Source organism: Sebastes umbrosus, chromosome 2, assembly GCF_015220745.1.
Source record: "Sebastes umbrosus isolate fSebUmb1 chromosome 2, fSebUmb1.pri, whole genome shotgun sequence".
NCBI classification, from domain to species: domain Eukaryota; kingdom Metazoa; phylum Chordata; class Actinopteri; order Perciformes; family Sebastidae; genus Sebastes; species Sebastes umbrosus.
This window is the reverse complement of record NC_051270.1, coordinates 40,900,089-40,923,468: the sequence shown is the minus strand read 5'-3', so window position 1 is coordinate 40,923,468 and position 23,380 is coordinate 40,900,089. Positions and strand designations below refer to the sequence as shown.

The window sequence follows — 23,380 nt, the reverse complement described above, 5'->3', positions numbered from 1 at the left end:
TGACAGATATTGTCCAGAATCCCTCACAGGTACCGCATTTAGCATAAAAATGGCAAACTGCAGCCCAACAGGCAACAACAGCTGTCAGTGTGTCAGTGTGCTGACTTGACTATGACTTGCCCCAAACTGCATGTGATTATCATAAAGTGGGCATGTCTGTAAAGGGGAGACTCGTGGGTACCCATAGAACCCATTTACATTCACATGTCTTGAAGTCAAAATGGCCATGACAAGATTTAGAGTAAGTTTGGAGCGTTATTTAACCTCCTTTGCGACAAGCTAGTTTGACATGGTTGGTACCAATTGATTTATCAGATTTTCTAGTTTCATATGATATCATCTTCACTCTAGCTTTAAAACTGAGCCGCTACAACCTAAAAATCACAAGTTGCATTCATGCATTAAAGAAATTAGTGCCGTTAAAACTAATTTGCGTTAACGCGTTATTATTGCCTTAACTTTGACAACCCTAGTAATGAGGTAAATAACCAGGGATAAAGGGTGCTGACAACAGTTCATAGGACCATTTATTTGTTTTACAGTCACACTTCGTTCTAAAATACCGTGAAAAAATAGCAGCCATCAGGGACTTCAGCCAAAAAATATCAACATTCAAAAACAAGCTAATGCAAAGACGGAGGGTTTCTCACAAAAAGGATCTTTTCTTTATTTCTATTATAACTTTTGGACTCTTCTCTGCACTCAGATCGGTGGAACCGTTGTAAGTTACATGGACGGATGCTGCAAGACATGTGAGTATCTGATCTGAGCGTAGCAACAGTTCAGTAGTTAGTGTAGAGCTTTAGGCTACAGCTGACACTGAAGAGCGCCTTCACCTGCCGCTCAACATGTTTCTAACATGTTTGCCCTTCAGTCCAAAATCTTCAATGTCTGAATTGGATCCTAGATGTTGTTTTCTATTACATTTGTCTGTTTATTCAGATTAGAGAGATCTGTCAGTGTGCTTTTCAGTGAATTCAGTACAAATGGCAACAGATGCCTCTTTCAAATTGCCAAATGATAGAAGAAGCAGTCACTGAAAAGCATCTGATCACATGCAAGTGGGTTTGTGGTTTATGTGCTGCAGCTTACCATCATGTACCAATCCCACCAGGTACTGGATTCCCTCTGTTCCCTTTCCCTGTTAGCCCCCTGACTCCCACAGTTAACACAAACTGTGAACGAGGTACCAAAACAACAAGGCTTGTCAGTGCCATTGTTGATATTCAACAATGTACTCCCTCCAAAAAATACAATTTTGATAAAACACACAGGAAGTCTGACCACTGCACTCTGCAGAAAGAGTCCTCTCAACTGCTGTCTCATTTTAGGTCTCTGTGAAATAAAAATCAGTAGAATAAAACTAAAACATGCAACCAAAATCAAAAACAATTATGGTGCAGCTGTTGCATTCTCCTCAAGTATTGCTTGGGAATTCCCTTTTTTGTAAGTTTTTATCTTAAAAAGATGTCTTAACGATGCGATTTTACACCTTAAAGGGATAGTTCAGGTGTTTCTCAGTGGGGTTGTATGAGGTACTTCTCCATAGTCAGTGTATCACCTACAGTAGATGGCAGTCGGCACACCCCAAGTTTGGAAAAACAGACAGAAGTACCAGCACAGGAGCAAAATAATGTACAGCTGATGACGGGGGCAGCAGCTAAATGTATTTTAGACTCCAAAAAAATCAATATCAGTTGAAGTGTACGCTTTATTTAGAATATTTTCGCTGCTACCTTGCCGTGAGACTATACAGTCCATGTTTCAGAGGGGGGCTGAAGCCGTTATCTATACTCGTACCAAAGCCACCAGACTCCATTGAAAAAATACAGTAATTTTACTTTACAGGACACGGGAGTTGCTGGTCTACCGCTGCCTCGATCGGTTAGTTTGTTTTTGTTATTTTTTGACTTTGGTGTTTTAAAGGGTAAGTTCAGATTCACCAAAGTCACACAATAACACAAACTAACTGATCGAGGCAGTGGTACACCAGCAATACCCTTGTTCTGCAAGGTCAAATTACAGTTTTTTTCAATGGAGTCTGATAGATTTGGCAAAAGTATAGATGGATACGGCTCCAGTTCCCCGTCGGAAAGAGCTGTCTGACGGCAAGGTAAACTGGTGAAAATATTCTAAATATGGTGTACACTTAAACTGATATTGATTTTTTTTAGATGGCTAAAATATGTTTAGCTGCTGCCCCCGTCAGCAGTACCTTGCTTTGCTCCCGTGCTTTGCTAGGGGTGTGAAGACCGTCATCTACTGTATGTAACTGACTATGGATAAGTACCTCATACAACCCTACTTCAAACATCCAAATTATCCCTTTAAAGAAGGTGGGGACACAATACTTTATGTAGGCCAAAAATGATGTCACACTTGAGAGGACAGCAACAAGTATTTACCCCTGCCCCTCCCTGTGGTTCATGTACATGTACACAACACCTAAACTCTTTCCCCATTTAGCACTGTCTGGGCAGTGCATTGTTGATTGCCAACAATGTACTGTTGGTAGTGGCCCAGTAGTCGGGCTTAGACGTCTGCATGTGTCAGTAGATACTGATGTGGGTTGGTGTCGGGGTGTCTTTTTACCAAACATGTAGCTACTGTAGAAGATCTGCATGCTGCTGCTCCGCCACCACCAGGGGGCGCTGTGTGGAAAACTGAAGCTGCTATGTTAGAAATTTTACCATCAAAGAATCATCAATGCAAACACATTAAGGGGCTGAATCTGAAGAGCGCAGGGCTTTAATGCAAATTTTCGTAGTGGCAAAATGATGGAATTACTTCCGTGTCAGTCATGTGATGCCTTTGGGCCCAAAAATACTTTTTCCCATAGACTTCCATTGGGAAAAAGATGTCTGTAACTCAGAAGATAATTTTTTTTGAGGTAAATCAACTTCCCAGTATGAACACTCTAATAGTCCTTACTTAAATCATCAGATCTTAAAAGTTGTAAAATGCACTAATAGCTGAATCCAGAGTTATTTCCCTTCCTCCGTTCATGTGAATGAGACCCAGACCGAGGCTGGAGCGAGGGCTGGGAGAAGGAGTTAAAGGAAATACTACTGCGCCTGCTCTATAGGCCCAATGGATGAGGAAGATCCCCGGATGATCTGAATACTTTATCACTCGCTGACATGGTGATGGCTTGCAGCTAACAGTGAAAACAACAGCCACACTGCTGACAGAGCACAGAGAACAGTGTTAACATGGGGGGAACCTGAGGGTGGATGCTACTTTTCTGCAATGGCACCATCTGCTGTAACCGCCGTATGTGAGCAGTGCAAAGCGGCAGCCTTGAGCTAGCCAGTGGGGCACGCTCATGTACTAACATGAACTAAAAGGCACACGTGGCCGGCCTGGCTATGTCAACAAAACACAGAAGTTCTGATTACAACACACACAGAGGGAGAGTGACTTCATTCTCTGCTCAGGTAGACAGGACTCCTTTATATCTTTACATAGCAAATAGTTGTTTGCTGCTATATTAATGCTCTGGATATCATATAGAGAATCTTTAAACAAGCAAGTCTAAAGTGGCAATCTCTAATCTCTCTAATTTCTAAATTGTATTCTAAATTAGCTACAGGTCTATTTCACCAAATTTGCAAAATACAAGCTGCTCTTTGCAACACAAGAAAATTTCCTTTCGTTTAATTTGTACAATTTCACAAGTCAAAACAAACAGCACAGTGGCAACTGTGAGAGCTCTATAGGACTCGAAAATGTATCTTCAAATTGTGGCCGACATGCTTCTGATTCATGTCTATTGTTGCCATAGCAATGACCTCTGGGGCTGATTGGTACTGTAGTACTTAGAACCAATCGTCATACCAAGCTGATGAAACAAATTAACATGTAACTAACAGGGGTGGGAAAAAATTGAGTCACCTATGTATCGCAATGTTTTCTTTTTACGATTTTGAAATTGATTGCTTTAATGCCAGAATCGACATATTTGCTTCATTTGAGTCTATGTGGAGGTAGAAGGAAGTTAACGCTTTTATTGTTGTAGTCTGAGTAACGTGATGTCATATCCCTTCCGTATTCGCGAGCCAAAACGAGAAAGTCGGAGAGTCCACGTGGATACGACCTGCACCGTCCCATTTTAAATCCAAAGTTCTAAACACTATACATCCAGTAAAGGATGGAAACACTGGGTTTCACACAGAATATCTCTGACTACATACATGCTGAAAATCAAACATTTACTGGATCAATTTAAATATTTTCCAAAGTAAAAGTCCCTAAAAGTGTATGATTAAACTTTTTCCCATGGTCTAGTGTTAAAAAAGTTAACAAAAATCACAATATCTAATCACAATACTTAAAAATTGCAATACATATCAAATCGGCACCCAAGTACTGTATCGTGATAGTATTGAATCGGGAGATAGGTGTATCGTCCCAGCTCTAGTAACTAACCAAATATTGCCATAGCATAACCAAAAGTATAATCTTTCAAATGTCTCTGTTGAGTTTATGTACTGATTTACTCCCAGTTTGCCATATTCTCACCACTCCATTGTTGCTTGTAACCAGATTAGGAACTTCCATGAGTCAGTGAAGAAAAATAAGTCAAATTGTACACGTTGATTGATGGTTGAGAAGACCTGGAAAAGACAGCTGCTGTCCATATTATTACTAATAGGTGAAAGTTATACAAACATTAGCTAAATAATTCAAGTTTTGTAAAAAATGTATTTTGATTTGTGTTTGAATTATTCTCTTCTACCTCACATTAATTAACAAGTGAAAGGGGATATTAAATAAAGTACTTGTAATACTATAATAGAATTTGAATACGAATGATTCTATAATGAAATATTACCGTGTTATATTACTTACTTTAAAACAGCTGCATTGTTTGTAAGAGAACAAACAGATGTCAGAGTTTCTTGTGATGACAGACAGTGTATGGAGTGAAAAAGTCACGGGGGAAAAATATGACTGATAGATTTTAATGTGGAAAAACACTAAATGTCAGACATAGCAGCTTAAAGTTTGTGCTTTGTTTGTTTGATTGTTTTTTAAAAAGGTATAAAACGTGACAAAGCATGTTTACGGAAACTGTCTGTTTCATTAATTTGATTTATTTACCCATTTTTAATGATGTTTGAAAAGATTTCTTTGAAGCCATTTTGTGTACAGGTTAAATGCATGAATGATCTCATCCTCCTTCTATATTTTTTGAATATTTTTGTTTTGTCTCATTTGGAAGAATCTACATTTGTCTTTGCTCACTGACTGGGAAGCTTCCTCCTTTGTTGCTTTCTAACTTTAAAGATTAATATCATTATTTCCTTCATCTAACTCATCCATCTACTATATCAGCTTGCGCATGATCTACAGCTTCTTTACTTCTCTGACATCTTCCTCACCTTCCTGGTGTTTGCTGTGTCTCTACATGCAGCAGTTCACATATTTTGTTTTTGGATATCTCATATTAATGTTGTTCCAACTGATCTGGTTTGTTGTCGTGTGAACAGGCAAAGAAGACGGGAAGTCGTGTCAGAAGGTGACGGTGAGGATGACCATCAGGAAGAACGACTGTCGCAGCAACAGGCCGGTATGTTTCCTGTCTGTTGTGATGTGATGCTGGTACTTCTTAATGAATTATGAGCTGAACATACAGAAAATTCTAAATATGTTCAGCAACAGTGTGATTTGGGCCTTTTCACACGCATATGTTGCATCCGGTCTAAAAGAGTAAATGGTTCCTTAAAGCTGCAGTAGGCAGAATATTTTTGGCATCATTGGGCAAAAATCCCATAATAACCTTTCAGCATATTGTAATTTTTTTTTAAATTTTTTTTACCTTTATTTAACCAGGTAAAATCAATTGAGAACCAATTCTCATTTACAATGATGACCTGGTCAAGAGGCAGCAGCAAGAGTATAAAAACACAGTCCACACAAGCGACACAAACAGCACAGATACAGTATAGTATAACAAACATACAGTATGCCATGACAAGACATGAGAAAATGGCTAAAAACATCATAGGTAAATAAATAGGTCAGAAATGAATATGTACAAAAAAAAGGTGGATTACTGGATGTTCTTTGTAAAATTGTAATGGAAGAGAGAGAGAGAAGTGAGGGCTGGTCAGCAAGTATAGCAGTCAATTATGACGTGTTGCAGCTTTTGTTTGAACATGTTGAGAGAATTGAGAGCTGTGAGTTTGAGCGTGTTTTGTAGTGAGTTCTGGTCATTTGCAGCGGCAAAATGAAAGGAATTATGGCCAAAGACAGTACGGACTTTTGGAATGATGAGCCTAATGAAGTCACTGGATCTTAAAAGGCGATTGCTGTCGGAAATGTGCAGAAGATTTGAGAGGTAGCGAGGGGTCATTCCCAGAATTGTTTTGTAGACTAGGAGCAGCCAGTGTTGTAGCCGCCTGGTGTGAAGGGAGGGCCAATCCACCATTCTATAAAGATCACAATGGTGGGTGGTGAATGCTGCACATGTGGCAAAACGGATTGCTGAGTGGTGGAGTGTGTCCAGTTTTCTGAGGGTGGTCTTTGATGCCATTTTATAGATTATATCGCCGTAGTCAAACAGAGGAAGGATGGCCATTTTCACAAGGGTGTATTTGGCAGAGTGTGTGAAGGAGGCCTTGTTTCGATACAGGAAACCAAGTCTAGCTTTGACTTTAGCCAGAAGGTTATTTATGTGTGTGTTAAATGAGAGAGATGAGTCCAACCAGAAGCCAAGGTATTTGTAGGAACTGACAAACTCCAGCTCCGAGCCATCAGCACTGTAGATCTTGGGAGGGCTGGGGATGATGAGGTTTTTCCAGTAAAACAGCATACATTTGGTCTTTTTGGAGTTGAGGAGCAGGTGGAGGTTGCGGAAAGACTGTTGGATGGAGGTGAGGCTTTGTTGAAGAGTGGACACAGCGAAGTGGAGTGAGGGACCAGCTGAATATATGATGGTGTCATCAGCATACAGATGAATCCAGGAATTTCCAGCAGCCTTGGCTACATCATTAATATAAATGGAGAACAAAATACGGCCTAAAATGGAGCCTTGAGGCACACCTTTAGAGATGGTAAGTGGTTCAGACATGATGTTTTCGGTCTTCACCCGCTGGACATGATCAGCCAGGTAGCTAGCAAACCAGTTGCAACATCTACTAGACAAGCCAATGCTGGTAAGTCTTTGCAGGAGGATGTTATGGTTGACCGAGTCGAAAGCCTTGGCTAGGTCTGTAAAGGCAGCTACACAAGTCTGTTTGTTGTCCATGGCGGTAATGACGTCATCAAGGACCTTCAGTGTAGCGGTGGTACATCCGTGGCCTTTCCTAAACCCAGACTGCAGGTCAGACAAAATATGATTTAAGTCAATGAAGTGAATTAGTTGTTTATGTACCAGTTTCTCTATGACTTTGGCCAGACAGGGCAAAATGGAAATCGGCCTGTAGCAGTTCGGGTCAGAGCCAGAGCCTCCTTTAAAGAGGGGGAGAATCGTAGCCGATTTCCAGTCAAGGGGGAAAACAGACAGATGAAATGACAGGTTAAACAGGCTTGTAATGGGGGAAGCAATAATATGAGTGGCTGCTTTTAAACACACAGGGTCAAGCCCATCAGATCCAGCTGACTTGTTTGAATCTAACTTAATGAGTTAATCCAGGATTTCTGAAACCTTAACAGGTTGAAGGGAGAAGCTGTTAACACTGGGTGATGAAGTAGGAGTGTTGGATGAATCAGTGTTAGGGGCAGCTGCACCAAAGAAATTAGATGATTTCACGAAATGGTGGTTGAAGTGTGTGGCCATGCGTTGTTTATCAGTAACAACAATGTCATCAAAAATCAAAGAAGTGGGTAGATGAGGAAAAGCAAGTTTGTTTTCCATGGATTTGACTGTTTTCCAAAATTTCTTGTTGTCAGAGCCACTGGCTGAGAATTCTTCTTTGAAATGATTGATTTTGGCTTTCCTGATCGCCTGTGTTGTTTTGTTCCTGCATTTTCTGAAGGCCAGCCAGTCGGCAGGAGACTGAGAAGACCTTGCTCTCCGCCATAAGGCGTTTTTTAGGCGGATCAGAGCCGCCAAATCGTGACTGAACCAGGGGCTGTAGCGATTCTTCGTCCGGAATCGTTTCAATGGGCTGTGTTTCTCAATGATTAGGCTAAAGGTGTATTTGAAATAAGACCAGACATCTTCCACTGAGGGGATAAGATTGATTCTTTCCCAGTTCACAGCTGCAACATCTTGCAGGAAGGCCTGATTGTCAAAGTTTTTCAGTGAGCGCTTGGTCACAATCACCGGTGGACGTTTGACAGAGAGGCCGGCGCGAACGCATGCAATGGCATAGTGGTCACTCAAGTCTTGACTGAAGACTCCAGATCGGTAGTTTGATGGAGTGTTGGTGAGAATAATATTAATCAGTGTGACAGATGAGGGTGATTTCAAATTGTGTCTGGTTGGCTCAGATACAATTTGAAAGAGGTTTAAAGCATCAAATTGCTGTGTGACTAAATCAGGGTGGTTGATCATATTCCAGTTTAGGTCACCCAGAAGGACAAACTCAGAGGAAATGTGAGGGGCCAACAGTTCACCGAGAGCTCTTAATGTGCATGCTGGAGCAGAGGGTGGTCTATAGCAAACAGCAACAGACAGAGTGAAATTTGTTGACAGTTTAAGTTTTAACAGTAACAGTTCAAATTGCTTGGGGACTGATTTAGACAGCGTAACAGAACATTGAAAATGGTCTTTTAAAAATATAGCCACGCCACCACCTTTGGTGGATCTATCCTGACGAAAGACATTGTAACCCGGTATTTGAATTTCCAGATCCGAGACACTTTTCTTAAGCCACGATTCAGAGACAGCCAGAACATCAGGGTTTGCAGTGTGCACCCAAGATTTTAAATAGTCAAGTTTTGGCAACAAACTACAGATATTGACATGTAGAAAGCCCAATGATTTGCGAACACAAAAATCATTAAACGACAGATTAGAGACAGTGGGGCCATGAATAGCGGGCCCTGGGTTTGGGTGAACATTTCCAGAGATGAACAACATGAGAATGATTAACACACGTCTGGGCACAGTGCTAAAACGTTCATATGTTTATCTTTCATTGACGGTTTGGTCAAAATTAAAGAGGAGGAGTCGTGGAACTGCTGCAATAACATGTAAGAGTACAAAGGAATAAGATTTGTTACACACCAAGTAGAAAGTCCAAAAGTCTTTGTAAACCAGAAGGATGAAATGTCCCTGGTTGATAAACTGAAGTCCAATGTACCAACACCGTTAGAAATGATGGCAGTCTCTTGTGTGTACCTGCTAGAAAGGCAGGTTGTATGAGCTGATGTGTTCCAGAAAATAGAAATGATTGTGAGCCAAAAATGCCAGGAAGGTTTTAGTGGATGAAACATGTCCAAACCAATAACAGTACTAAGCGTCTAAGTGTATGTGTAGTGTGTGTGTACGGAAAGGTCGGAGGCAGGGGGAGAGAGGGGAACAGCAGCTTTAGGCAGGCCGCATACAGAGGGGAGCATAGTGGAGGAAGAGGTACCTGACCTGGACTGGTAGCAAACAGGGAGGCTAGGCTGTAGCAGGTTGAAGAGGGCCAGGCTACAGCTAGCAGAGGAGGCTAGGCTGTAGCAGGTTGAAGAGGCCCAGGCTACAGCTAGCAGAGGAGGCTAGGCTGTAGCAGGTTGAAGAGGCCCAGGCTACAGCTAGCAGAGGAGGCTAGGCTGTAGCAAGTTGAAGAGGCCCAGGCTACAGCTAGCAGAGGAGGCTAGGCTGTAGCAGGTTGAAGAGGCCCAGGCTACAGCTAGCAGAGGAGGCTAGGCTGTAGCAAGTTGAAGAGGCCCAGGCTAAAGCTAGCAGAGGAGGCTAGGCTGTAGCAGGTTGAAGAGGCCCAGGCTACAGCCAGCAGAGAAGGTCAGGCTGTAGCAGGTTGAAGAGGCCCAGGCTACAGCTAGCAGAGGAGGCTAGGCTGTAGCAGGTTGAAGAGGCCCAGGCTACAGCTAGCAGAGGAAGCTAGGCTGTAGCCAGCAGAGGAGACTAGGCTGTAGCAGGTTGAAGAGGCCCAGGCTACAGCCAGCAGAGGAGGTCAGGCTGTAGCAGGTTGAAGAGGCCCAGGCTACAGCTAGCAGAGGAGGCTAGGCTGTAGCAGGTTGAAGAGGCCCAGGCTACAGCTAGCAGAGGAGGCTATCCTGTAGCAGGTTGAAGAGGCCCAGGCTGTAGCAGGTTGAAGAGGCCCAGGCTACAGCTAGCAGAGGAAGCTAGGCTGTAGCCAGCAGAGGAGACTAGGCTGTAGCAGGTTGAAGAGGCCCAGGCTACAGCTAGCAGAGGAGACTAGGCTGTAGCAGGTTGAAGAGGCCCAGGCTATAGCTAGCAGAGAAGGCTAGGCTGTAATTTATGGATTGTTGTAAGAAACCAATAAATAGGCACTATGCTCTCAGTCCAGTACAAGCTGAAGACACTTTACACGTTACAGCAGCCAGATCAACAGATAAAATAAAACATAAAATCAGAGCTCACATGCAGACACACAAACACAGGACTGGGCTGGCGGCCAACTTGGTAGTTATAGAGTGAGACGTGACTCCAGCATCACAAGCTGACGTGTTGTTATCACATGACACCGCTGGTCGTGGGACAGGAGAGACAGGACACCTCCTCGGTCTCTACAGTTAGATGTCTCTAACCTGCATAAAGAAACCGTGTCCTGTCTTCTCGGAGAAGAATGAAACCACCTCAGGAAGCAGACAGTTCAGCGGAGAGGCCAAACAGTGATGGCCTCGGTTAAAAAGGACGACAGGTTGACGAGTTCTTAGAGCTTTGCGTACGTCGGGTTCTCCGGGTTCTTCAGTAAAACAATCACCTCACCTTTAGAGGTGGCTGTTACTGTAATGCCTATTTCTCTCCTCAAATGTTGTCAGAAACATCTTGTAGTGCACGGTTTAGCTGTAAAATGAGAAAGTTTGCTCCGGCTGGTGGGCGGTGCTTGGTATTTTCATCACCACAAGATGTTTCTGAAAACATTTGAGGAGAGAAATAGGCATTACAGTAACAGAATATTGATTCATATTTGATCAGCGCTGCCTAGTTTGACCGTTTGATCGGAGTTCACGAGTGATTGACAGCTGCTCAGACGGCAGCTCGGCTCTGATTGGTTGGTTTTCTCCGGTCTGTGAAATCTTGAAGAGAAATGCTGTAGACGTGAGTTTTCGATAAACTGCCCCATACAGTTTGGGAAAATATTGGTTTTCCGCGAAGAGAAAACCGCACGGAGTATAAAAGATCCAAATGTTTTCTCGTCACGATTCCATCAGCTCTTGGCTCATGTGCGACCGATGCTTAACGCTTCCTCTGAACATTCATAACATACAGCGTTAGCTGTTTATTCTGTTAGCGAAACGCTCTGTTAGCTAAACACAGTATCACAGGACTCTGCTGCCCAGTTGGGCAATATGTTAAAATTTTCCAACTGGCCACGTCAACCCAGGCGATTTGCGCTATGCATTCCAACAGCTTTCTTATCTTTTTTAGTCTAATCAATACACAAAATAAACTCACAAAAATGTCAAGAATGGAAATATTTTTACACCTATTCTCCTCTTTAACAGAAAAATATGACCATACACCTTCTGAATTCAAGTTTCTCTCTTTCACCGAACTAAGACAGGCTTAATTGCCCTGTAAACTCATCATAAAACACACTTCATTCAAACTCGACGGAAACAAACTCATCTAAACCATCTTGGTTATTCTTTCCACTGTTCCAACAATCACCAACTCTGGTTTGGTCAAAATAAACTGCTGACTCGACACACAGATTTTTTTTATGACTTTTTTCGACATACTGTACAATGACTTACATGTTTCAACATGACTTGTTTTCACAACATTTTTTCGACATACTATATTATAACTTTTTATATTTTTCAACATAATATACTATAACTTTTTTCATTCCATTTTTCAACGTAGTTAATAACTTTTTATAACTATATACTATTTATTTTCATGACATTATTCGACATACTAAACTATGACTTTTTATGATCCACTATTCCATGACTTTTTTTGACATACTATACTAAGAAAAAATATTAGGCTGATGGGTCCAGCAGTATGCGAGATTAGCCGTGGACAGACAGACGGACACAGTGATGCACGCACCTAATCACTCACCCATGCACACAAACGATCGAATACATAATCTCCTGGCATGGATAATAATCTAATATCTAATTTCCTCCTATATACGTATATGTATAAAATAAATTATTAGAGCACAGAGGTCATAGAAAATGTCAATGTTTTCTTTTGCTCATCAAAAGCGAATTACTTTTTTTTGGCTATGTGCTGTCACCAGAAAACATTTTTGCTGGGTTTGCTCTCTTCCTGTTTTGTTTCACAGCTCTAGCAGATTTCTTACCAACAATGTGAAATACAAATCAGAGGCAGTTTATTGGAGTTCTTTCATGTCTGTAAATGCAGAATTGATATCAAAATGACACATGAACTCCTTTTAAATTACAGGCAAAGAAAATTACTGAGGGAAAGCAATATATCATCGGCATACATAACTTAAAATTATATCCATTAAGATGCACATTTTCAGCATCTTCTTAGCACTAGGGCTGTGTATTGTCAAGAATCTGTCAATACAATGCATATCATGATACAGGTTTCAATATATTGCGATATATTGAGATTTTTAAAATCAAATTTTTGGAAATCTGTCAAAGTATAACGAACACGCTGCCATATCCATAAAATCACAGAAAAAGTGGTTACTTTTTTATGCAATCAGAATAGTGGGATCTGCATTTGCATTTCTGAGCCACTGTCTGTCACGAATCTTTGCATGTAAACTAAAAATCAGTACAGTATCAGAAAACATAATTTTGAGATACTCAATTATATCGATATTTTCTTACACCCCTACTATGCAGCAGTAGGACCATCTTGGGCAGTGGGCAACTCTGCCTCGCACCATATTTGACATACAGCAGATTAAAAAAACAATAAAAAGCAGCAAGTTCAAAATGACCCTGATAATGTTTATAAAGAATAATTACTACTTTAATTGAGTTTGCTGGTTCCTTTTGCAGCCCTGCTACCATCTGTACTGACTCTCTGTGTCCTGCAGGTGAACATCGTGTCATGTGATGGGAAGTGTCCGTCTGCCAGCATCTACAACTACAACATCAACACGTACGCTCGCTTCTGCAAGTGCTGCAGGGAGACGGGGCTGCAGCGGCGCTCCGTGCAACTCTACTGCAGCAGCAACGCCACCTGGGTCAGCTACACCATCCAGGAGCCCACCGACTGCTCTTGCCAGTGGTCCTAAACATACACACACACACACACACACACACGAACACACACACACACACGGTGTTCAGATACATCCTACATCCTATAAAACCACAAAACAAAGAGGAAGAACAAACTTCAGCCATGTTGCTTTAAGTTGTTGGGAGTGGAATACTGAGCTGTGATTGGCAGGACTGACACTTGCTCTTCCAGTTAGTTGTTCTGCTGCCTCTGCTGGCGGGGAGATGGTACTGCAGGACAATGAAGGTGACCTTTGACCTCTGATATTTACCTTCCCAGGGAAGCATAAAGTGTCACAAAAAGGCAGAGTGGCCTGCTTCTGATGACACCATATTGTAAGTTTTGTTTTCTGAGAATTTAGATTCATCAGAATTTTTTTCAATTACTTAAAAGTTTAAATTTGTTAAAAGTTTTTCAGTGTATCATTTTAATATCAGTTAGGGTTGGGCAATATTGAAATTTCCCTACTGACGATGTTGCCTTAAGAAAAATGACAATATAAGATATTATTGTCCAAAAAAGCTGAAGAGAAACGAATGTAGATATAAACATCTAAGGACTGGAAACACATATATTGCAATACATAAGTGGCCACAATGTTTAGACAGTTAGCGCTATTTCACACAAGGACATGCTAAGATCATAAATCAGATCAATCAGCTGGTGACTAGTAACTGTCCTCGCACAGTCTCGCCACTGTTTATATGTTGTTATGTTTGGTCCGGCTGCTCTCTGTGGAGGGAGTCGGTGGTAGTCTAGCGTATTCTGAATGGAGAGTTTTAAGATGAGAGTGGAGATTTGTGGCGTTTCCATCTTTTGTCCCGACTTGTTTATTGCACAGTTTACAAATCACTTCGTTCCCATTGTCTGGCTCTCCTTTTTTCGTTTGATTTAAAACCAAAGAATCACCAACGACCCCCCCTTTTCCCCCTCAAATAAGCGTGCAGGAGACCAGAGAGAAAGACGTTGTGTGTTCAGCTTTCACTACTTTTGTAGTTTCTAACTGAATCTCCGACTTCACTGTTTGTACTTTCACATATCTGATTTATTTTACCGTTTTTAGCTGCATAGGAGTCGTGTTTAGTTGCTGCTGATGAAAACCCAACATTTCCTGATTTTGCTGCTTCATAATAAAAGCTTTTAAATATTAAAATAACAGGGGACTTTTATTGTGAAGAATATAGGAAATGAAATGTGTTCATCACCGTTTTACAGCCGCTCCTTTGAGTAGCGCGTATCTGTTGTAATGGAGACATAAATCCCTGCCATGCTGGGCTGACGCACCGAGTCATGTACGGAAAAATCCTAAAAGACACTGGAACTTGGCTTGTGTCTTGAGGAGATGTAGCATTTATTCACCGACAGTCTAAACTGTACAAACACTGCTACGCTCACAGCTAGTTACAGCTGACTTCCTCTCACCGTCACTCTGTCACACACACACACATGCTCCCTTGCTTTCTCCCTCTGTCTGTCTCTCTTGACCACAAACACCGACACTCGCAACTGAGTTATTCCTTAAAGGAGTTTGCTACTTGTATCCACCTTATTCCTAGCCCCCATGATGCCTTGCGTGAATTATGGGCGTAACTTCCTTCCTGACTTGTGTCACTGAATGGTTTTCCATGGTAACAGTATGCTAATCCTCTCTCCTAGAGCGATTGTGTGAACACCACCTATTACAGTTCAGACAGGATAGTGTGATCATAGCTCTGCCTTCTACTATACCTGAAGAAGTGGCCTCAGATAACCTACATTAGCATATTTAGCTACGTTAATGACTCCGTTGCTGCAGACGGTGAAGACATGAACAATCTGAAAAGCTCTGAGGCAGATCAGGACTTCCACAGTAACGAGGTTTTGTTTTTCTACACACAGATAACCGCACTTAAACTATCTGTAGTCTAATGCTGCCCTGCACTCCGTGCCATAAACTGTCTTACATTATAAACTGCACAGAAAACAGTGAAAGAAACTGGCTGTCACTAAAGCAACGCTACAATGCTGAGTCCTCCCTACACATGAAATGATGATATCCTGGCACTGATGCCGACTTCTCTTCTCCGCTGCTCTTTATAGCCCGACTAACGTACACTAACTATATTTGGTAAACTAACGATGTTCCGTACAGATGACATTTTCCGCTGATCGCTGAATAAATACTTCCAGATCGTGCATTACATTTATATGCATGTCATCCTCAGTTCCCCCTCTTTCATTCCCGACCGAGCCAGAGACCTCCACCATTAGTTTCTGTGAGATTTCAGTCAGTTTATAAGGTGCACACAGCGCCCGGAGGGGAAGCTCCAGTCCCGACTGCAGCAAAAATGTACATTTCTACTTAATTAATGCTTCTCACAGTACTGTAGTCTGTATGAAATGATTATTACGCTATCACAAGTTGTTAAATATATTACCCTTTGTTGAATAAATGCTTTGAAATGGGCATTTTTAACATCAATGGTGCGCACTGACTGCTTGGCACTGCAGCAGCAACTCTGTCAACACACGCTGTTTGCACGTAATACTGCGCCCAATATTGATATTGCAGCAGTGTTATTTAATAAAACATAAATAAAGTTGACGTTTATTACATCAATTGCATATTTAGACATTTAAAATGTTCATTAATCGCCGTTGAAATCATGTTCTGCGCTCTGTATGGAACACCGTTGGTTACCTGTACTGAACACCGTAAAGCTTAATGATCTATACCATACACAGACGGAGACACTTTTCTGAAAAACTCTGGATCAAAAGACATCAGTCAAAGTTTATACTGTGTGATGGATATTCCCCCGGAGAATGAGCGCACAAACAAGCTTGTCTGGCTCTTAACAACAGAGGAGTGCTGCCTGGCGTTGCGCTGACGGGCGTAAAGTCTACGGAGCACCGTACCACAGCTCCGCAATGACATTTTAGAAAATTATAATTTAACATTAGTTAAATATCTGTTAAACATAAAGCAAGATTTTGTAAAATGAAGGTGAATTACTTTTCAAAAGAAGCATCGTTGGAGGTTAGCCGCTATGGTTATCCTATGGGACTAACTAGCTTACTGCTACTTCCGCTACCTCACCGTCAGTCACACCCACAATCATTTCTACAGTAACACATTTTCGTTTAAAAAGCATCTTCAAAATATATAATTCCCTGATGTTTTGCCCCGGCGAGTCATCTCAGGCCCGCCAGGCTTGCAATATCCTGGTGGAACCCCTGTATTCAACATAATTGAATATCGTTCTGTTATAGTGGACAGGTGAGGACCATTATCGTGGCCGGTCAATATCGTGTCAAATGATAATCTTGTTATATCGCCCAAGCCTAATATCAGTACATGTTGTTGATATCTTGTCTTACAGGAGAGGTTATAATCATTCCTCCTGTTCATACTGGCCATATTCCTAATGTGCATTAATGGTTTTGTGCTGAGCTGCGGAGGAGGGAGAGTAACAAAAAGAGGGAATTTCACACTAAAAGCCCAACTTTAGAAGATACTCACTTCATCTGTCAAACTCAGGCTGCTGAAGCCTCGTAGTTCTGTTCTTCCAAACACTGGAAGCCATTAGGAGGAGTTTCTTAATAGCCAGAATGAGTTACACCAAACAAAACCTGTTTCAATGTTCTTATGGGCCCCCGACTATTGTTTCAAAACAGACTTTTAAACTTGTGAAACTATCCTTTACTACAAGTTTAATGCAAAACAATGAGAGCATGGAGGAGCAGAATAGTAGCTCGGCTATCGGGCCGATGCTGAATCAAATAGCTGGAACTTGTATCGGTGACAATGGGGCTGATCTATTCAATTAAATTATATGTTTATATATTATATAGATTATATACTGGAATTTGAATTCCCATTTTACTTTTGACTAATTTGTTTCTCCATTTGAAAAAGTTTACACTTGCATTTAATGTTAATTTTTAAGATTTTTTAAGATTTAAGATTAAGATTAAGTTGCTGGTGTACAATTTATTATTTTAATAATAAATAACAATAAATGCTCCATGAATGACATATTTTTGTAGGCCAACCGGAAGTTAGCATCGCCCTGGTTCCCTCAACAAAAAGCCAATGGGATTGTTCCATTGCCAAATGGCAAACACACGTTTATGATACTGACACGTTTTGTTCAGCAAGATAATCTCCACTTTATGATTTTTGAAGTGTGAATGCAATCGCTAGAAGTAAAATGCTAACGTTAGGCTATAAAGGAACTACACCACGGTTACATGAGTGAATAAACACAACGAGGCTGTAGAGGACGAATCGGCGTCATGACGTTTTGTAGTCTCATTTAGCCACTTGATAGCAACCACCTTCCTTAAAGGGACTCTATGTAAGAATCAGAAATGTCTTGTTAACAGCAACACCTGTAGCCATTAAGTCAACGGAAGTCAGCGTCCTGTTGCTCGCGCTTGTGCTCGCTCCACATAGACATGAACGAGCATCGCTCAAAACAGTGAGGCGACACACGTCAGCTAAAAGCACAATATCACTCTATATTTCAGCTGCTTGGCAGTAATGTTAGCTGACCAGACGAAGGTCTCTCCATGAATCAATGCAGATTTCTTGCTTCAGACTCCCGTCTTTTTGCAGTGTGTAGTGTGCGAGCGTGCATTTGAGAGGTGGAGCGAGTGAGAACGAGCACGGTGTGTGAGTGAAGGCAGGCAGGCAGAGGAGCAGAGTACAGCAGAGACTCCGGCCCTGAAGACCAAACAGACGGGCTTCACTAGATAGAACGTTGCGGTTTTGGTGCTTCCGTGCAGTTTGTGTTGGAACAGCGTAGCCACACGTGAGTGTGCATAGGAAACACTGACCCGATTTATACGAGTAAGAAGTTACAAACAGTCCCTTTAAAGCACATAAAGGCTTCAAAATTCATGAACGGAGTATTTACTGTCGTATTTTATGTCGTAGAACAAAACGTTAAAAACTTCTCCTTCTCAGTACTTTTGTGATCTAATATATGAAATGAGATGAGAAAAAATGCAAAAACATTTATAAGAAAGTCACATAATACAAATGCAGCCCTGTTGTGTCTCCTGGCAGTGAAGTTTGTCAGCATTTTGAAATGTCAAAAAAAAAACTAAACTAAGATTATTCAGTTCATCTTAACTGAAAATGAATTGCCATGGGTAAAATGTTGTGCTATATATTTGTAAATTGAATTATTAGAGCTAGCGCACAGCAGCAGAAGTCACAGAAAATGTAAATGTTTTCTTTTACTTGTAGAAAGTAAAGAGACTTGTAGATTTTACTGCACTTGGTAGTGACGGTGTTTTTGTTGTCATCAGAAACTCTCTTCCTGTTTTGTGTCACAACTCCAGCAGATTTCTTGCCTACGATGTGAAATACAAATCAGAGGCAGTTTATTGGAGTGTAATAACTAATTGATATTAAAATGATACATGAACACCTTTAAAAACATGCTGTAAAGAGTTCAAACTCTCTGCTTTACTGCACTGCTACACTGCCACCTCCCTGTCAGCCTGCAGAGAAACACAAATGTTCAGCACGAGAACTAGATTTTCTGCTCGTCTCCTCATATCACGTCTAAGCAGCCATAACTGAAAAGATTTAAAAAATATAAATTATATTAAAACGATTTGAAAAGAGGTTTGTGATACAGACGATTAGCAGACGAGCTCTGAGCTGTAATTGCAAACACCTTCTCGGCTCGGTTCAGTCCATCATCATCATTGTTTGGAGATCATATTTTACCCAGAATTCCTCTTGTTGTGTCTTGTAAATAACATAACTTTTTAAAATGATTTGCAATATCAAATTCTTAGATATTTCACTTTTAGAAAGACAACAATAAATTGTATATTCTGTGATGTGAAATATACTTTATATAATCAACATTAGTGAAATGTATTAACTGATTTCAATCCAGCTGTACGTGGAGCACTTTATTTATTTATTGGAGTTTGATAGAGCAGAGCCGTTCTGATATTTATGGACGACAACATGGGAGAAAAGGTAGCATTCGGCCCAACTAAAGAACAAACAAACTGAACAGGATCCAAAATTTTGATTTGGTTTAATTTCCAAATCCCAATTACAGAAAGCATAATATTAGTGAGAGCATGGCGGTGCGTTATAGATGCATGTTTCACTGTGGACGACATTCTTAATGCGTTTGTTCATATCAAACAGACCCACCTTTACCTGCAGACTACCACGTGGAAAGTATGTTCTGTACTGTAATGATGCAGGATGTTTCAGAAGAAAAAAATATATCAAGATGACAAAAAAACAGACCCACTGGGATAGTCGAGTTAAAGAGGATCTGTATCATACAAATGTACATTTGCATTTTCAATAAATATTTCCTTTGGAAAACCTAAAACTTGTTTCCGCTCATTATTAGGTAACAGGATGATGTGCAGTAGAGGTGATGCCGTTTCTATTATTGTTTTAATGTTGTGCTGAATATTAGGCTCACATTTTCACTGTTTTCTTTTGGCTAGCTCAGATGTAGTAATTGCTAATGCGTAAATGAGCCACTTTTGGACCATAAAAATGTCATAGTAACATGCCATAGAAAAATCAGAGTATAGCAAGCCATACAAAATTCTTCAAAAAGTCATAGTATAACGTGCCATAAAAAAATCATATAAAAGACATTGCATGACATAAAAAATCATATAGAAGTCATAGTATAGTATGCCATGAAAAAAAGGCATAGTGTAGCATACCATAAAACATGTCACAGAAACAGTCATAGTATAACATGCCATAAAAAAATCATAAAAAGTCATAGCATAGCAAGCCATAAAAAAATCATATAAAAGTAATAGTATAGCAGGCCATAAAACATGTCATAAAAAAGTCATAGTGTAGTACAAACAAATCATAAAAAGTCAAAGTATAGCCTGTCATAAAATGTCATCAAAAGTCATAGTAAAACATGTCATAAAAAGTCAGTATAACGTGCCATAAAAAAGTCATAGTATAGCATGCCAAAACAAATCATATAAAAATCCTCGTATAGCAGGCCATAAATCAATCATATAAAAGTCATAGTATAGCATGGCATAAAATGGCATAAAAAGTCATATTATAACATTCTATAGAAAGTCATAGTACACTAAAGCAAGCCATAAAAAGTTATTAAAAAAATCATAGTATAGCATGGCATAAAACATGTCATAATGGACTGTTATGGACAGGCTTTAGCTGAGAGACATGGAAAGAAGGGTGAATTCTGAGGGTCCTGGGCAGTTTCAATCTGACAGGCGAGGGTTTAATGATTCTTTCAATCTCGAATGGGCTAATAAAACGGGGAGACAGTTTCCTGGTCTCAGTTTTAAGCGGAATGTCTTTGGAAGATAACCAAACTCTCTGACCTGGGATGTATTTGGGGGCCGGGGTCCTATGACGATCCGCAATCCGCTTATTGTTCTCTGCTGTTCTGAGCAGGGCGGCTTGGGTGTCCCTCCACACCTTATGACAGTGCCGGATGTGATGTTGAACCGAAGGTACCACGATCTCTCCCTCCTGGGCAGATAACAGGGGTGGTTGGTATCCTAAGGAACTTTCAAAAGGGGAAAGACCAATAGCAGATGAAGAGAGAGTGCACATTCAATCCAATTTAATTGTGAGTACCAAGAGGAGGGATTGGTGGCAGTGACACAGCACAGTGCAGACTCCAAATCCTGATTGGTTCGCTCCGTTTGACCGTTAGTCTGGGGTTGGAAACCTGAGGACAGGCTGACTGTGGCTCCAAAAGCTTGACAAAAAGACTTCCATTCTTGGGAGATGAACTGGGGATCTCACAATGTCTGCAGGAATACCATGAAGGCGAACAACCTGACTAACCAGCAGGTCCGCTGTTTCTCAGGCAGAGGGGAGCTTGGGCAGGCCGATGAAGTGAGCTGCTTTGGAGAATCGATCCACAATGGTGAGGATGACCGTGTTGCCTTCAGATGGAGGCAGCCCCGTAACAAAATCTAAAGCGATGTGTGACCACAGACGACCAGGAGTAGGTAAGGGGCGGAGCAACCCCGCTGGTGGACGATGAGATGCCTTGCCTCTGGCACACACATCACAGGCGAGGACATAAGCCTCAGTGTCAGTCTCCATCGTAGGCCACCAAAAATGTCTCTTAAGGAGAAACACCGTCCGATTGATTGCAGGGTGGCAAGTGAAACGAGAGGAACAAAAAGACAGTTAGGAGGTCCAGTACCTGGGTCTAGTTCCACCTGTTGTGCCTCACACCCCCACCACACATGCAGAAGACAGGACAGGTTCCGTGCTCACCGAGGATTCTTCTCAGGAGAACTGACGGGAGAGAGAGTCCGGTTTGACGTTCTTGGACCCCGGACGATACGTGAGGGTGAAGTTAAAGCGTCCAAAGAAAAGTGCCCATCTGGCTTGACGGGAGTTCAGACGCTTGGCTGATGGATTTAAGCTAGTTTCTTATGATCAGTCCAGACAACAAAAGCTCAGCTCCCTCCAGCCAGTGTCTCCACTCCTCCAAAGCTAACTTTACAGCCAGCAACTCCCGATTTCCCACGTCGTAGTTCTGCTCCGCTGGTGAGACAACACATGAGACAAAAGGACAGGGAAACACTTGGAAAAACTGGGTACAGTCCTATGACAGCCACAGAACCGGAGTTTTTTCTTCTTCTTTTTTGTCAGAGCATTTGATTTATTGATTACTGTTCTGATGTAATGAGAACTTCAACAAATATAACAAAATGATTTGAACAGCACTACCAACCCTACTGTACCTTTAAGAAAAACAAAAACATGAGAATTAGCTGTGGAAGCTGTAACATCAGAGGCTTAAACATACCTGAGCTGCAGAAGAAAGAATCAATAAGTGTGCAGATTATTTTCTAAAATTTACTCAGATTACAGGCCTAATTTGAGATTTAGATCTCATGGATTTATATTTTAATATTGTAATTTTACACCACCAATTAATGACTTAAGACAGTTTAAGGACCTATAGACATCCTGTCCATCGTATTAATATTAATATCAATTGAAGAGAGACATTACTATCAGTTCTGTAAGATCTAATCAGGAAAGTAAAGTTAGTTAACACAGTTCATTAAATTCCCGTCGGAGTCTTTGCTTTAATTCTAGATGCATTATGTTAATCAAACTCTCTGCTGTGTTAAACCTACATCATTAAATGCAAATCTTTGTTCTGACTTCACAGTTTGGAGTGTCGACTCATGAGCACTTGGGGCTGTTCAGAACATATGAAAACATTGCAGTTGCTTCTTTAATTTCAGAGACTCAGTGTCCAGTATCAATCAACTACTAAACCAGATGTGTGAGGATGGATATTCAGAGGAAGTGAGACCAGTAAATCTGCTCCTCCTCCTCCATATCTCAGACTCCAGACTGGCTGGCTGGTCTGAACACACGGCCGATTACATGCTGCAGCATGTTGGCACGGGCAGCCACGAAAATGATACAGAGCCGTGAACCCACAAAATCCAAGGATTTTTTAGCAGACATGTAAGCCAGGCCACCACAGTTTTATGTGAATAGCTGCCAAGACCAGGCGAGGAGATCACACAGAGCTCAGTTGGTGAGTGGAATACAGATCTATGACGTCAAGCAGTGAAGCCAGGAACAGCGCTGAGCTGTATGGCAGTTCAGGTGTAGTACTTAAAGTCATAATTGTAGGTCACATAACGGCCTGGTAGAGTTGTCCTGATACCATTACCAGTATCGGAAATGTGTTCGATACTGCCCAAAATTCTGGATTGGGTATAACAGATGCACAGATCCAATACCATAATTTATTAACCCAGGAAAAATCAACTTGTTTAACCGTAAATCAATTCTTCGTTGCCGCTCCAAAACAGTAGCCTTCACTGTGCTGTCGCCCTGGATGTATCATGGCTGCCACTGGCAACTACTGTTTCAGAGCAGCGAAGAAGAACTGATTGCAGGTAGTCATGCTGGTAGGTATCGTCACATGACAATAGCAAACAACAGCAGTGCGGTGCTACTGGTGAGTGTAACGGTAATGATAACGGAAAAGCCAACATGTAAAACCGTTTGTATTTGTTCATGTTTTACAGGGTTTAACCTGAGCC

The 23,380-nt window shown here is 41.2% G+C and overlaps 1 protein-coding gene across 1 annotated transcript in view; it reads left to right on the top strand.

Moving 5' to 3' along the window:
• LOC119478997 (otogelin-like) overlaps nt 1-14,462 on the top strand; it is a 105,899-nt gene extending 91,437 nt beyond the window's left edge. The window contains 3 exon segments of the mRNA XM_037754141.1: nt 707-752; nt 5,493-5,572; nt 13,122-14,462. Coding sequence (XP_037610069.1) covers nt 707-752; nt 5,493-5,572; nt 13,122-13,322 — 327 coding nt within the window. The 3' untranslated portion in view covers nt 13,323-14,462.
• Nucleotides 14,463-23,380: the final 8,918 nt, after the last annotated feature.